Source organism: Prionailurus viverrinus, chromosome D3, assembly GCF_022837055.1.
Source record: "Prionailurus viverrinus isolate Anna chromosome D3, UM_Priviv_1.0, whole genome shotgun sequence".
NCBI lineage: Eukaryota > Metazoa > Chordata > Mammalia > Carnivora > Felidae > Prionailurus > Prionailurus viverrinus.
The window spans coordinates 32,997,425-33,013,756 of NC_062572.1; the positions used below are offsets into that span (position 1 = coordinate 32,997,425).

At 38.4% G+C, this 16,332-nt stretch overlaps 1 protein-coding gene across 4 annotated transcripts in view; it reads right to left on the bottom strand.

Annotated features, from left to right (window-relative positions):
• Positions 1 to 16,332, bottom strand: part of CEP192 (centrosomal protein 192) — a 160,915-nt gene that overhangs the window by 61,807 nt on the left and 82,776 nt on the right. For all 4 annotated transcript variants that reach the window (XM_047826647.1, XM_047826646.1, XM_047826649.1 and 1 more), the window contains 8 exons: positions 16,212 to 16,304; positions 15,590 to 15,708; positions 14,476 to 14,652; positions 9,583 to 9,673; positions 9,259 to 9,435; positions 2,654 to 2,914; positions 2,297 to 2,412; positions 407 to 516 (listed from right to left, as the gene is read on the bottom strand). In XM_047826647.1, coding sequence (XP_047682603.1) covers positions 407 to 516; positions 2,297 to 2,412; positions 2,654 to 2,914; positions 9,259 to 9,435; positions 9,583 to 9,673; positions 14,476 to 14,652; positions 15,590 to 15,708; positions 16,212 to 16,304 — 1,144 coding nt within the window. The remainder of the gene's footprint in view (positions 1 to 406; positions 517 to 2,296; positions 2,413 to 2,653; positions 2,915 to 9,258; positions 9,436 to 9,582; positions 9,674 to 14,475; positions 14,653 to 15,589; positions 15,709 to 16,211; positions 16,305 to 16,332) is intronic.

Here is a 16,332-nt window from a genome sequence, read left to right on the forward strand (position 1 = left end):
ACATCCTCCATAAACTGCATAACCGGCACAAATCTCAAAATGAGTTCAAGTTTTTCCAATGATTAAATCTTAAATAGTAATTACTCTGGATTTAATAATGACCATTCATTCTCCTCTTTACAAGTCTACCCATAAAGTAGGTGTCATAAGATTATTCATAACATCTAACGTTTATATAGCAAAGCTCTCTCATTTCATCTTCACAACAATTCTGTATGCATGAGAAGATAGATATTATTACTCTCATTTTACAAATAAGGAAACTGAATTTACGTAACATCGAAAGCCATACAGCAGAATTGTGGCTCAAACTCGGCCTAATTCCACAATCTAAACTAATACTATTTCTCCTTATATTACATCACTGGACCTAGATAAATCTTTTGGGTCATGATGAAATTCTTACCTTCAGTTACTTGTAACTCATCCTGAAATGTTTCAGCAAAATCAATGTTCTGCAGCACACTATGTTCTGGAAGTATTTGTTCTATAATCCCTGGTTTGTGCAATAGGGCTCTGCCAACAGAGATTTTTACTCAAAAACTATTTTACATAAATTCAATTTTCATTAGTGTATTTGGCAAATTTCACAACAGCATGAATGATTCATTAGTATATAGATCTCATGTCTTAAATCCTAATATAAGTAATTTTTAAAAGAAAATCTGTTTTGGACGTTCCCTTAAAAGTTATACATGGCAGTGCAGTCATCAATTTCAGTTAAATATTAACATCAAAATGAGAACTCCCTACTGTAAGAGTAGAAAGAAGAGTAAAATTAGATTATCTTCAGGTCTTACATTTTCATTATTTGTAAGAATTTGATCATAGTTAGAAATCTGTCTCAGAAAAAAACCAAAAGAATAGGCCAAGAACATGATTTAAGTACATGAGAGAGGGACATTTAAATTACCATGTAACTATATTTACCTGGCCTCTTCTAGAGAATCTCTGAGGTGAGAGAATTGAAATGTAAATTTCTCTGTAACACTGTGATGTTCACAAACAAAAGAAATTATATGCTGTACACATGCAGCAAAGAGGGGTTCTAAAACAATATGCTGATTGTTATATCCCAGTAGAGAAAAAGGGAAAAATAAAAACCAATACCCAGTAATCTAATTTCTCCAAATGTCAGTTTCTGTATCTAAAATACTTACTTGACAAACAAAAGCAGGTTCAAAGTTGAGATCTTGGGTCTATTCTAACATCATGTAGCAACATATCACTCAAATCTCTTTTTTTTTTTAATTTTTTTTTAACATTTATTTATTTTTGAGACAGAGAGAGACAGAGCATGAACGGGGAAGGGTCAGAGAGAGAGAGAGAGAAACACAGAATCCGAAACAGGCTCCAGGCTCTGAGCTGTCAGCACAGAGCCGGACGCAGGGCTCTAACTCACGGACTGCAAGATCATGACCTGAGCCGAAGTCGGATGCCCAACCGACTGAGCCACCCAGGAGCCCCTCAAATCTCGTTTTTAACATTCCAATAATCCTCAACAGATTAAAAATAAAACAATTTCCTAAATTACATACCAAAATAGAACATAGCAGAGCACAAAGGGTTGGAAGAAGGAAATATTGGTATATGCATATACCCCTCCCCCACTGAGAGCTAATGATTTCCTACTGACAGATGAAATATCGTGAGCTTCGTTTTATATTCAGTCCTCTAGGCTAGGAAGCAGATTTTTATAACACAAGAATTCTGAATTCAACATACAAGAATGTTACCTATGTTTAAATCACATCTAAATCTAAATGTCTAAATTTGACATTTCTGTATATTAAACTATATTTAGAGGTACCAAATTTTCTACAAGCACATGTTTTAAGCTAGCATGTATTTTAACATCCTACACACTTCTAAACACAACTTGATCCTTTCCAATAATTCACAACATTCCTAGAAATACTACAAATAAGTCAGGTGTGTTTATATACTATATTTTTTCAGTAGTTCTTAAATCTTTTCTAAACTTGACGTACCATCATTAGGAAGATCGTCCTGTTATGAAGTCTAAGGTGCCTATTTGCATAAAAGAGAAGGGGCACAATAGGTATGCCTAGTAAAGAACGCACACTGCAAACACAGCAGATGGGTTTCCTACAGGCATTTCTTTCCTCACAATGTGGTGGACTGTCAGCCACACAAATTTTACCAAGATTTTTCATCTACCGGTTCACTAAGAAGTAGCTGAGCATGTTCTATAAATTTCAAGTCCCAAACCATTTTTAAGCCTTCATTATTTCTACTGAATAGTTCCCAACATGATCTAATATAAGTAACTTACCTTCGATACTGCTGCCTTGAGATTTCATCGCCACCAAAGAAGTATACAGTTGACAGTTCTGTTATAGTTGTAGAACTGTTCTCTCTGTCTGAAGGATTATATATTATAGTAACATCCTGATGCCAAGAAAAACAAATCAGGAGTAAATATTAAATATTTTTCTTAAGTCATTTCATTCTGAATTAACTATCATATGAACCTAAACAGTCAACAGACATGGATGTATATGATAGCATTTCTGAAAAGGTAAGTACTTCCATTCCTTATTACTTTCAACTATTAATTTTTATTCATAAAATAATTATTAACTTAACCTAAAAATGAATTCCTATTTTTCGTGCACAGACTCATACTTACTTCTTGTGTTTTTTCCTTGAGCACAAATTTATCTGGAAAAATCCTTAGTACTTTAGGATCCAGCAAAATTTTTTTCTGAGAATCCTTAAAACCTACTGCTTTAACAAAAGCTGCCCGACAGCCAGTGTTATGAACAGAAAAAACAATTCTACTTTCTTTTCCAGGTATTAAGTCATTCACTGTTACCATGTAACTGTCAGATAACTTTTTAACATCTTCCAAAATAAGATTACTTGTTCCTCCATATCCAGACAAAGGTATCTAAAAGGAGAAAATATATAAATCCAAAATTATTTTTATGTAAGTAAAAAGAAGATTAAATTAAAGCCAGAAAAGAAAACCCATACCAATTTAATACAATTAAAATTATTATTCTTGGGGCACCTGGGTGGCTCAGTCGGTTAAGTGTCCAACTCTTGATTTTTCATAGTTCAAGAGTTCAAGCCCTGAGTTGGGATCTGTGCTGACAGTGTGAAAATTCTCTCTCTCCCTCTCTCTCTCTGCCCCTCCCCTGATCATGCTCTCTCTCAAAAATAAATAAATAAACATTAAAAAAAATTATTACTCTTTGTGTACTTTGGTTGGTAGTTACCCCACTTCCAGCCCCGCATTATACTGAAGAACTTCTCTTAGGAGAAAAACAAAGAGTTGCAAAATTATTTACCTTCCAATATGCTAAATTATTTCATTGTTATAAAAGCCAAGCTTAGATAATAAAGGAATAAAAGATAAGTATAAATAAACTTGTTTAAGAAGTGTTTAGGGTGGGAGCACCTGAGTGGCTCAGTTGGTTAAGCATCCAACTTCAGCTCAGGTTATGATCTCACAGTTTGTGCGTTAGAGCCCTGTGTCAGGCTTTGTGCTGACAGTCTGGACCCTTTTTTGGATTCTGTGTCTCCCTTTCTCTCTCTCTGTCCCTCCCTTGCTCACCCTGTCTCTCTGTCAAAAGTAACATTCAAAAAGAAACCAAAAAACAAAAAACAAGTGTTTAGGGTGGAACATAATGTTTATAATTTACTTTGAAATGCATTACAAAAAGAGATGAACTGATGGATGGTTAGATATGTGATAACATAAATATAGCAAAACATTTAATTGTGGAATCTAAGTGGTAGGGTGAAAGCTCACCATATAATTCTTCCAACTTCCCAGTAATTCTCAATTTTGAAAATGAAATGTGTTGGTGAAAAAAATCTATTGTTCTATAATCCTGTTAGCCTTTGGTCTACCAGAGTGAGAAAGAAGTGTGCCAAAGGGACCAAACAGAAGCCAAGAACTCAAACAATTCTCAACAGGACAGACCCCCCTGGTAGTTGGGGTGCAGAATGGAGGCAGGCTTTAGGTGCCAACTGGTGCTGTCTCTAAGCCAGGCTGCTTCCACAGGGCTTAGCACTACCAGGAAATAAGGATTCACAGAATAAAGTCTATAAATAAAAATGTAGGAAAACAGGTATGCTGCTGGAAAACAAAATTCCCATACCTTTTAAAAATGCGCTCCTTTAAAAATGACCTATCATTTTCAATTATTAAAATAGTTCTAGGGCACCTGGATCGCTCAGTCATTAAGCATCTGACTTCGGCTGAGGTCATGATCTCACAATTTGTGAGTTCGAGTCCCACTTCGGGTAAGCATAAGCCCTGCTTCGGGTAAGTCCCACTTTTCTCTTTCTCTCTCTTTCTCTCTCTCTCTCTCTCTCTCTCTCTCTCTCTCTCTCTCTCTCTCTCCGCCCCCACCCCATCCTGGGATTCTCATTCTCTCTCTCTCTCTCTCTCTCTCTCTCTCTCTCTCTCTGCCCCTTGCTCAGTTGTGCCCTTCTCTCTCTCTCTCTCTCTCTCTCTCTCTCAAAAAACATAATAAAATAAAATAAAATACGTTCCAAAGAATACCTTGCAAACTTGAAAACATCAATAGCTTATTTTGAGTTGTATTATGCACTTAAAATAACGTTTTGAAAAATTAAATTTAGGGACCTCATCAATTGGTACTGGCTTGCCAAAATGAGTACAGATTAGTAGTATTTAATTTTTTTAATTTTTAATGTTTTTTTAGCTCACATTTTAATTTTTTAAAAAATTTACATCCAAATTAGTTAGCATATAGTGAAACAACGATTTCAGGAGTAGATTCCTTAATGCCCCTTACCCATTTAGCCCATCCCTCCTTCCACAACCCCTCCAGTAACCCTCAGTTTGTTCTCCATATTTATGAGTCTCTTCTGTTTTGTCCCCCCTCCCTGTTTTTATATTATTTTTGTTTCCCTTCCCTTATGTTCATCTGTTTTGTCTCTTAAAGTCCTCATACGAGTGAAATCATATGATTTTTGTCTTTCTCTGACTAATTTCACTTAGCATAATATCCTCCAGTTCCATCCACGTAGTTGCAAATGGCAAGATTTCATTCTTTTTGATTGCCAAGTAATACTCCATTGTATGTATATACCATATCTTTATCCGTTCATCCATCTATGGACATTTGGGCTGTTTCCATACTTTGGCTATTGTTGACAGTGCTGCTATAAACATGGGGAAGCATGTGTCCCTTCAAAACAGCACACCTGTATCCCATGGATAAATGCCTACTAGTGCAATTGCTGGGTCGTAGGGTAGTTCTATTTTTAGCTTTTTGAGGAACCTCCATACTGTTTTCCAGAGTGACTGCACCAGCTTGCATTGTCAATGTTTTGTTTTTTGTTTTTTGTGTTTTTTTGAGGGATAGAGTGGGGCAGGGGCAGAGAGAGAGGGAGACACAGAATCCAAAGCAGGCTCCAGGCTCTGAGCTGTCAGCACACAGCCTGATGCGGGGCTCAAACTCATGAATGGTGAGATCAAGACCTGAGCCAAAGTCAGATGCTCAACCGACTGAGCCACCCAGGTGCCTCTGGATTAGTGCTTCAGATGTGAAGCTCCTACAAATTCCTCCTCATTCAGAGTAAACTCCTGGTAGTTTCAAAACAAATCCCTCCTCACTCAGAGTGAACTCTTGGTAGTTTCAAAAGCCAAAAGTGTTTCTAATTTCTCTTCCCACAGAAATTTGCAAGTAAACTTTATATATGAAACTAGAAAACAGGGAAAAAGCTAGCTTTTGAACACACTCAATATAAATATTCTTCCTGTATTTTCCAAGCCTAAAGAATCACAAAGAACTGCTGAGTAAAAGGTAAAGAAAAAGAATGATGAAATAAAATTATATCTGACCAATGCTAACAGATCCAAAGATTCAAGAGGAAAAACTACTGTTCTAGAGCAGGGTTTCTTAACCTCAGCACTACAATGTCTTGAGCTACATCATACCTTGTGGTGGGGGGCTGTCCTTTGCCTTGCAGGGAGTTCAGCTGCATCCCTGGCTTCTACCCACTAGATGCCAGTAGCACCCTTTTCCCACCCCCAGTAATGACAACCAAAAATGTGTCTAGTATTGCCAAGAGTCCCCTGGAGGGTAAAACAGCCTCTGGTTGAGAACTGCTGCTCTACAGGACTGGAAAACAGAGGCAGTATGCACACCTAGAACCTGCACAATAGATAAAAACAGGCTTGTAGTCAAGTAGTCCGAATTTGAACCCATCCTGGATGATTTACTGCCATGTAAGAAACATGACCATGGCAAGTATCTCTCTAGGTCTGTTTCCGTATGTGTAAAATGAAGAATGGTATGACAGACAGTCGTTTTGAAGATAAAGTATGGTAATTCGTGTGGTGATGATTAAGAGTAGTGCTTGGCAGGGGCACCTGGGTAGCTCAGTCTGTTAAGTGATCGACTTCAGTTCAGGTCATGATCTTGTGGTCCAGGAGTTTGAGTCCCACCTTGGGCTTTGTGCTGAGGGCTTGGAGCCTGGAGCCTGCTTTGGATTCTGTGTCTCCCTCTCTCTCTGCCCTTCCCCCTGCTCATGCTATGTCCCCCTATTTCAAAAATAAATAAATGTTAAAAAAAAAAAAAGAGAGAGAGAGTAATGCCTGGCATATACTCAGAATGCAATAAATATACATTTTATTGCAGTCCCACCGTACTATATAGTACACAAAGCATAATTTCACTTGCTCCTCAGAACCAAACCAGGACAGTAAGTGAGTGAAGCACAAGTTGAGTAGAGACTGATTCAGGGTGAGTGTGAAGAACAGTGGCTGTTCCCAGTCTCTCATCACTAGAGTTAAGTGCTCTTCCACCACTGTGCCAGGCTCCTTATCTCCACAAATGTACATCAGTGCTAGTAGGCAAAGTCTTCCTGTGAGATAAAGGCCATATCTGTGCACTTCTGGTCCCCGTTCAGCCCACCTCTGAGAGGACAAGTGGCATCTACATAGGCAGGACTCCCACTAGGATCCTACTTTGTCTTAAGAAGGTCAGCTTGAACTTCTGCTGGTGACTATCAAATCAAATGGTCTTGCCCTAAATCACTAGGGAATTACTAGCTCTCCAGAAATTCTTACTTAAGAATAACCTTAACATCTTGGCTAGTAAACCTGAAACTAATCGAAATATATTCAGGATAGGGGCGCCTGGGTGGTTTAGTCAGTTAAGTGTCCACCTCTTGATTTCAGCTCAGGTCAGGACCTCACGGTTTGTGGGTTTGAGCCCCAAGGCAGGCTCTCCTCTGGCATCACAGAGCCTGCTTTGGATTCTCTCTCCCTCTCTTTCTGCCCATCTATCTCAAAATAAATAAACACTTTTTTTTTTTTTTAAAAAGGTGACACCTGGGTGGCTCATTGGTTAAGCGTCCAACTCTTGATCTTGCAGTTTATGGGTTCAAGCCCCACTGGCAGTGCAGAGCCTGCTTGGGATTCTGCCCCTCCCCCACTCATGCGCAAGTGCGTACACTCTCTCAAAAAAAAAAAAAAATAGGTTCAGGATAGTCTGAAAGATATAGCCCATTTAGTCTTCTCCACAAACCATTTGATTCTAACTTGAAGCCAGATCATCAGGATATGTGGTACTTTGGCATTGTGTCCTGGGCTCACATATAAGGATGTTCTTTCCTAAAGATGACCACTTAGGGGCGCCTGGGTGGCGCAGTCGGTTAAGCGTCCGACTTCAGCCAGGTCACGATCTCGCGGTCCGTGAGTTCTAGCCCCGCGTCGGGCTCTGGGCTGATGGCTCAGAGCCTGGAGCCTGTTTCCGATTCTGTGTCTCCCTCTCTCTCTGCCCCTTCCCCGTTCATGCTCTGTCTCTCTCTGTCCCAAAAATAAATAAACGTTGAAAAAAAAATTAAAAAAAAAAAAAAAAAGATGACCACTTATATCTCTTTTTTTTTTTTTTTAAATTAAATAAAATCTACCCTGAAAACATGGGGCTAAAACTCATAACCCTGAGATCCGGAGTTGCATGCTCTACTGACTGAGCCAGCCAGGCGCCCAATCACTTACATGTTTAAACAATTTTGTCCACCACAAAATTGTGGTGGGCAAGTAAAGAGCTCCACAGAGAATATGTCAAGTTTCAGCATCAAAAAAAAGCTAGATTTGCCATAAATATCTATTGTTTTAAAAAAAACGTTTAGGGGGCGCCTGGGTGGCCTAGTCGGTTAAGTGTCCGACTTCAGCCAGGTCACGATCTCGCGGTCCGTGAGTTCGAGCCCCACGTCGGGCTCTGGGCTGATGGCTCAGAGCCTGGAGCCTGTTTCCGATTCTGTGTCTCCCTCTCTCTCTGCCCCTCCCCCGTTCATGCTCTGTCTCTCTCTGTCCCAAAAATAAATAAACATTGGGAAAAAAAAAAAAGTTCAGGTATTTTTAATCTTGCAATTCATCACATTCCCTCTGATTCTAGAAAATGGACCAAAGTTTTAGTCCCCAAACTGTGGGATTACAGCCAAAACTGTGAAGATTTAAGGTGTGCACTTTTATGGAGCTTGGGGTTCATCTGACGACCCTGTCCTCTCCTTTTTTCAATGATTTACGACCTTTATCTCTTACTGCTCTAAATATATCTAAAGAAATGAGTTGAAATCCTTTTTAAAAATTACGTTGGGAAGAAACAAAACTATAAAAGCTCTTGTCAGAAGAGAGGGAAACAAAACACGAGAGACTCTTAATGATAGAGAATAAACTACGGGTTGATGGAGGGAGGTGGGTGGGAAATGGGCAAAATGGGTGTGACGAGCACTGGGTATTGTATGTAAGTGATGAATCACTGAATTCTACTCCTAAAATCAATATTGCACTGTAAACTAACTGAAAATTAAACAAATAAATAAAATAAAAGCTCTTGTCTTTAGCCCTAGTTCTGGAACAGAATCTAGTAAATGGTATCAATAGGTATTTTGCTGAATTGAAAGAATACAATTTACTTGGAAAGTCAGTATCTTAAACAGTTTGATCCAGATTTACCAAAAAAATGTGTTCCTGTAAAACTGGGTACATTTCAAAATTCTCAAACTGAAATGAAACTTAAAGGTGTGAGAAGAGAATGTTTCCTATAGAATACTATGGAAGCTATTTTTATCACATGACACTTGTACAAAGTACATAATTACTCCCTAACTTGTTTGTAAAGCGAGGCAATCCCCTATTTTGACTTATAAAAAGCAGAGGATATATAATCACCAATATTAAACAAATATTTACAACATGTCAGAAACTCCATGGGAGGACAAAAAGCAATAAAATCATCTTACCGTGAACTTAATGCCTGGTTGTGATCGAATTCCCAGTTGTTTAATTTCTAGTTTAGCCAACATACAAGATAATCGAGTAGGAGCAAATAACACAGAGATGTAAATGTCTTCCTTTGGACGCATTCTAATCTCACAGTTACTGGTCAGTCGCTCTTCTGAACCAAAAGTGTGCTGAAGCTACAATTTAAAAACAATCATTACATACAAAAAAGCAAGAAGACAAAACTACCACCAAACCAAAGCTTCAAAGATGAAGCACACATAATGGTCTGCACATGTAAGTGCTTTGAAAGAACATGAAATAGCATCATGCACATTACAAACCTGAAAGCAGTCCTGGTCTTGTCCTCTAATGAGCAGTCGCAGATGCTGGGTTGTAGATGTACAATTATTTCTTAAAGCTAGCTTCTGAAGCCTAGAAACAAGAACACATTATAAATGTGGTTTTACTCCATGGATGTTGCTACAACCATGAAAACAAAATCAATTAAAACTAACTGCAATGTTTAGAGATGGACTGGATTGCATATACCACTTTATTAGTAGCCTGCAAAGGTGTCTCCACAGTCCTGAAAACACACATTCCTCCATTTCTGAAAACATACATTCAAGACTCACCGTGTCAGAGCAAGTTTTTGGTTTAAATGCTCTCCTATTATAGCTCCCTAGCCAACTTCATTATTTATACTATATATATATATATATATATATAGATAGATAGATAGTATACACTTCATTATTTATACTATATATATATATAATGTGTATATGTGTGTATAGTATATATACTATATATACATAGTATGTGTATATGTGTGTGTATATATACATATGCATATGTATATATACATACATGTATATACATATATATACATATATACATATACATATACATATACATATACATACATATACATATACATATACATATACATATGCATATACATATAAAGTCTTACCTGTCTTATAAAACAACAAAAAGCCAGATAACAAATTAAGTTTCTAAGTCAATACCACTCTCAGGCACATTGCTTGGATTTTTTACTCTAAGAGCCTCATTTGCACAAACTAGTTATTTAAACACTATATTGAATTAACCATATTTTTAAAAAGTTACAATATGCAAAAAAATAAAAATAAATAAAAAGTTACAATATGCAAGCAGAATAGACTTAAGAATACTAGCTAGCTGGTGGTAAAAAAAATCCTTTAATCTGTGAAAATATACAAATCTTCTCTTCATTGGAGAACAGAGAACATGAGTACATCTCCATTTTACTCAAATTTTGAAGATTGGCAGTTAAATTATTTAAACTGTGGCCTATGTCTTGTCCACCTTGGGATGAAGGGAAAAGGCTGCTGAGCTCAACCTCAGAATAAAATCTAAGACCTACAGGGGTGCTTGGGTGGCTCAGTTGGTTAAGCATCTGACCCTTGGTTTCGGCTCAGGTCATGATCTCATGATTCGTGAGATGGAGCCCCGTACTACGGGGGATTCTCTCTTTCCCTCTCTCTCTGCCCCTCCACTGCTTGCGTGCTCAATATCTCTCTAAAAATAAATAAGTAAACATTAAAACAATTTTTAGGGATGCCTGGGTGGCTCAGGCAGTTAAGCAGCCAACTCCTGATTTCAGTTCAGGTCATGATGTTACGGTTCATGAATTCAAGCTCTGCATCAGGCTCTGTGCTGACAGTGTGGAGCCTGCTTGGGATTCTCCCTCTTTCTGCCCCTCCCCTGCTCATGCACGTGCACGCGCTCTCTCTCTCAAAATAAATAAATAACTATATTTTAAAAATTTAAATCTAAGACCTGAGGAAAGCATTCAAAGAACACTGGGAAAAACCTAACAACAACAACAAAAAATCTTTAAAACCTTTTATTTTTATCTATTTTTAAGGAAATGTAGCTATCATTTGCAAGTAGTAATCAAGTAGAGGGAGAGGGGCTCAGTTTCTAGTTTCAAAAAAGAACTATACAAAGTAAAAAGGGTTAACACCTTTATTATATACAGTCCACACAAAATAATAATTAAAAAATACTAAATCCTAACCAACAAATAGCCAAAGTACAAGTGCAGACTTATGAGAGAGAAATCAGAATAAATGAATGAATATATGGAAAAATGTAGAACTTCAAAAATTAAAAAAACATCAATCTGGAATGAAATACCACTTTGGACCACTTTACTCTTAGAAAATATAATTTATTAACTATCATTTCTATCTGTAACTGAGGCAAAATCAATGACTCAATGAGAACACTCTCCCTGAAATTATATATGAATTGTTTCCTCTTTCCTCTGGAAGAAGAGCTCACTTCAAATCTCCCTTTTGCAACAAGCACCTTCTTCCACAAAGGCAGGCAGCAGGCAAGTACCACATCAAAAGAACACCAGCATCCCCTTGGCCCTCTGTTTCTGGGTCCTCTCCTAGCACCCACTGGGTCACAGCCTCTGACTGCCTCCTAGGACATTTCTTAGGGAGAGAAAATAGGACGATCTCTTTCTAAGCAGACAATACACCTCTGTATCATTAACCATGCTGCAACATCCTTATAAAGGAGTAGCAGGAGATATTTGGGGTGGGAAAAATCATCTATGTAGGACACTACAATGGAAGTAAGGGGACTACAGAAACAGAAGTCCATCGTTTCCCTAGGCAGGCGCTGCGCTAAATACTGTACATACACTAGCATGGTACATCTATTGCTTTCAACAAGTCCACTTCGAGACATCATGCGTCACAGCATCCACAGACTAAGGTCGTTCTCACAGAAGTGGCGAGCTCCTCCAGGCTGAGTTAAGATATCTAACCAACCATAAACAGGGATAGAACAGTTTTCAGGTCACTTCCCTGTACTGCCATGGGGCTTACACTTAGATCTGTTGGATCAGAAGGCACTCCATGAATCTCCATGAAGAAGTGAAGCAAGAAATAAAGGAGGACGGCCTGAATGCCTTTCACTTAGGCGAGGGCCAGGGAAAAATGCCACTGAAAGTCCAAAAGCACGCACAAGATAGTGCCCCCATTTTCAACTTAACTAATTTCTGATTAAAAAAAAAAGTTTAACACACATTAATTTTGTTTCAGATGAGCTCTAAGATTTCAAGATGTTATGGCATCTGGAACAGCTAGATTTTAAGAGCAGCCATCTCTACTCTATTAATCATCTGTTGCAAATTTTATCACAAGACAGGGAATTCTGTCAGGAACAACACAAGGATGCTGATGGCCCTTACTGAGCTCTCTTCTGCCTTTGTCTTAAAGGAAAGAGCAGTTATAGAATAAGCAGTGTATCAACAGGAACACTCAGTAGCTGACGCTTGCCAGAGTCTGCACTGTAATAATGACTATGATTGCTAGGGCATATTGGAAAGTGATCTTCCTTTTACCTTAGACATTGATGGCTGAGCTGAACAGTACTGGACAGTACACTGTCCAAATTCAACTGTATAGAACCAGAAAATTCTTCCATACAGGCACATGCCCTTGTTCCGCCCTTCCTTTCAATGTGTATTCCATCTCAGCTGTCTGCAAAAACCAGATGACATAACCAACAACACAGGAGCTACTGAAAAGGGCACAATACCTCACACTCCCTGCCAATCAGGACTTTTCAAAAGTCTAGCTGAGAGAATCTTTACTGAGAGCTCCCTAAAGAACATGCAGCCCACCATTCTCTAGGTGCCTAAGCTGTCTCATTCAAGCCACCACCTGCCTCAGCACCCAGAAAACATCTTCAGCTGGGTCTTCAGGTGTGACATATCCAGACCTGAATGAAGCACCTCAAAGAGGGAGCATCCTGATGGGAGCATTTACTATGAAGTAGTTTTACTTTGAGACTTGGCATGCTGTATTGATTTCTCTTTGAAAGGACCCCTGGAAGAAACATCTGTCTAAAGTCTACAGCAGGAACAGCTATCCTCTCTCACACAGTAACTGGTTTGTTCTTAACCTCTGAACACTGTGACTTATCTCAGGATGATGGGGTTAGAGTCAGAACCAAGCATAAGACCCACATCAAGGTGAGTGCAAAGCGTGAGCCTTCTGCAGGTGAGCCTTCGGGCACGACCTTTATGATTACCATATCTCATCATCCCACAGCAGTCGGCCCTCAAGTTTTTACCTTACTGTATCTTTTTGAAAGCTGCCTTTGCAACAAGACAAGGTACATATGACTGACTACATGGATGGTTAAGCAGATGTATGAACTCTATAAAGTAAGGAAGCTCAATTAGATCTTTTTTGCACTAACAAAACTATAATTTTAAAAAGTAATTCTTCACACCTATAGTACAGATTCAGCCAGAAGTTTCTTATCTCTCAGGTACCATAGAAATGTGTGGGTAAAACATTTAGGTCAAACACAAAAATGCAAAATATGGAAGAAGAAACACTGAGCTTTAATAATTGCCTAGGTTATTAGTTAGAAGTATTTAGCTATGTTGCTAAGCTTATGAAAGGAAAAATATTACTATACTATTTATTATATGCCAATTAACTCAAAGTTCATATTCATAATGTATAATCAAAGTGCACATAAAAATAAGATTCAAGATATAATTCACATTAAACTATGACAGAACAGATCTGCTCTATTAGAGACCCCTTGTACTCTTTATGGTACAAAGCATTCACATTCTACTACTTTGTAAACTCCTGAAGCAGAATGCAAGGTCTCTGATTATTTTTTCTTCCTACCTTTCCATAGGGCTTTCCAGAGAAGGAACAAAGAAACTCTTAAGTGCCTAAATCTGATAATCAGCAGAGAATCCACCAAAGAGCTTAAGAAAATTGAAACCTATTTTTTTTTTTTTGGATTGCAGAGGTGAAATTTAAAAAAAAACACTTTTTTTTTTTAACGTTTATTTATTATTGAAAGACACAGACAGACACACCATGAGCAGAGAGAGGAGGAGACACAGAATCCAAAGCAGGCTCCAGGCTCTGAGCTGTTAGCACAGAGCCCGACACGAGGTTCAAACCCACAAACCGCAAGGCCGAAGTCGGATGCCCAACTGACCAAGCCACCCAGGTGCCCCAGAGGTGAAAATTTTAATTAAAACATTGGAATTCAAAATAGGAAGATTACGGAACATAGGACAACTTTATTTCAACTTCAAAAATATTAACATGGTCATAATTATCAGAGTGGAAAACAATGCTAGGTGATGACAGCAGAATCTTTGTGCTCAGGATTGCTACATGCATACTTACTGTATTCTACCAAGAGGGACACCCCCCCAGGCCAGAAACTGCTTGTTGGACAAAATTGATGGAGCATCTGAGCAGCAAGATCCAGGTATTAGAGGTTTATTTCCTGAAGAAACTACTTCACCTTTTAACATCACCTCATACTGTGGTCCAAATGGCTGCACGAATATTTTCAAGATCCTAACAAAGAAAACCATCTAAGTTGAATGTCCACAATTCTATTGGCAACTATTTCCCACAGGCTTCCTTTGTCCAAGAGACTGAACTGGGTGCTGAGAATACAATGACATTCCCACACTTACAGCTTATATTCCAGAGGAATATCGACAAGGAAAGACTGTCACAATACCATCTACACAATGGGACAAAGGAAGTTCATGGGGCCACAGGAATACTACCGACTATTTATGAGGAGTTTGAGAACAGTTGAGGAAAGCTTCCCAGATGAAAGAGGTAACTCAATGAAGTTGGGGAGGTAACTCAATGAAGTTGGGGGCAGCTGTTCCAGGCACAAGTGTTCACATTTGTGCAGGCCAGCTCTTCTCTGAAAGGTCACAGTAGCAGACTGAGCACACTAAGGCATTCCATAACCCAGGCAGGGGACAGGGCACAGGGCACATGTGTCTCAGCAGTGTGTGCTTCTAAGCTCTGTTTACCAAGCAAATTCAAATACTAATGACAATGATGCTCTGACCACTATCAGGTAATATTCACTTATGATTTAGGTGCCAAAAAGTCATAAGCCTGGAGAAATGGGGGAGGGGGTGTGGGAGCAGGGGGAAGCATCTTAAACTACCAACAACTGGTGATGGTTTCCTTGGAGAGAGAGAGAAAGTTAATGAGAAACATCAAGATTGACATTTTATTATTTACTTTTGTCAGAATATATTTAAAAATAGTCATTTCTTAATTTCTAGTCAATTGGTTTAAAAGGAGAGTTTTAGTACACAAAAAGAAGAAAATCTGAGGCTAACAGAAGTTAAACAGAGCTATACTATCTATCAGATGAGACGAAACATGTCCTAGATCATTCAGACTGTGGAATGAAGCACATCTAAATAAGTGGCTATTTTCAGAGAAGAGTAAAAACTGGTCATTATAAATAATTTTATATTACCTTTCCTCACAGGCTTTGGGATCCTTTGGAGTAAATGTAACTATAACTTCATGTTCTTCTCCAGGTTTAAGGAATAGATTCTCTGGATCCACTGAAAAGTGACTTCCTTGGTCTGGGATCTAAATATTTATACAATTATAACTAAATACTGACTTACGCAAATGTGGCTTTTACTCAGTTACTCTCATTTTTCATTTACTCTGACAGGTTATTTTTCCCTTCTGCCTTGTCTGTCACTATCCCACTTTGTCTTATTCTCTTGGAAAGGGCACTTTCTCTTTCCACAAAAAAGTTAAACTCCCATTCCTATTTCCTATCACTAACACCCTCTTACTCATCCACACCTCTCAGAAATGTCTACATATATGATCACTCTCCTCCAATTCCACCTATCCACAGGATAACATACACATTTTTCAGGAATTAATCTAGAACTTGGTTCTTACATATAAAACATCAGATGTTAAAGTGTCCTATCATCTATTTCCTACTGGTATAATCCTCAGATTTTAAGCACTCTGATCTCTGGGGCAGCTCAGCCATGTTCACAATGTCAGAAGATACTCAGAGTCTCACAGACTAAGGAAATACTATGTCATAGCACTCTTACACAAATTCTTACCTTGATATCTAAGTAAACATCAATATTCCCTGCATTTTTCAAAGGTAAGTGCTGCTTTGCTGAGGAAGCCAAACTGGCAAACAGGTGCATAGTCTAGAGAATGGAGTAAAACCAACATTTT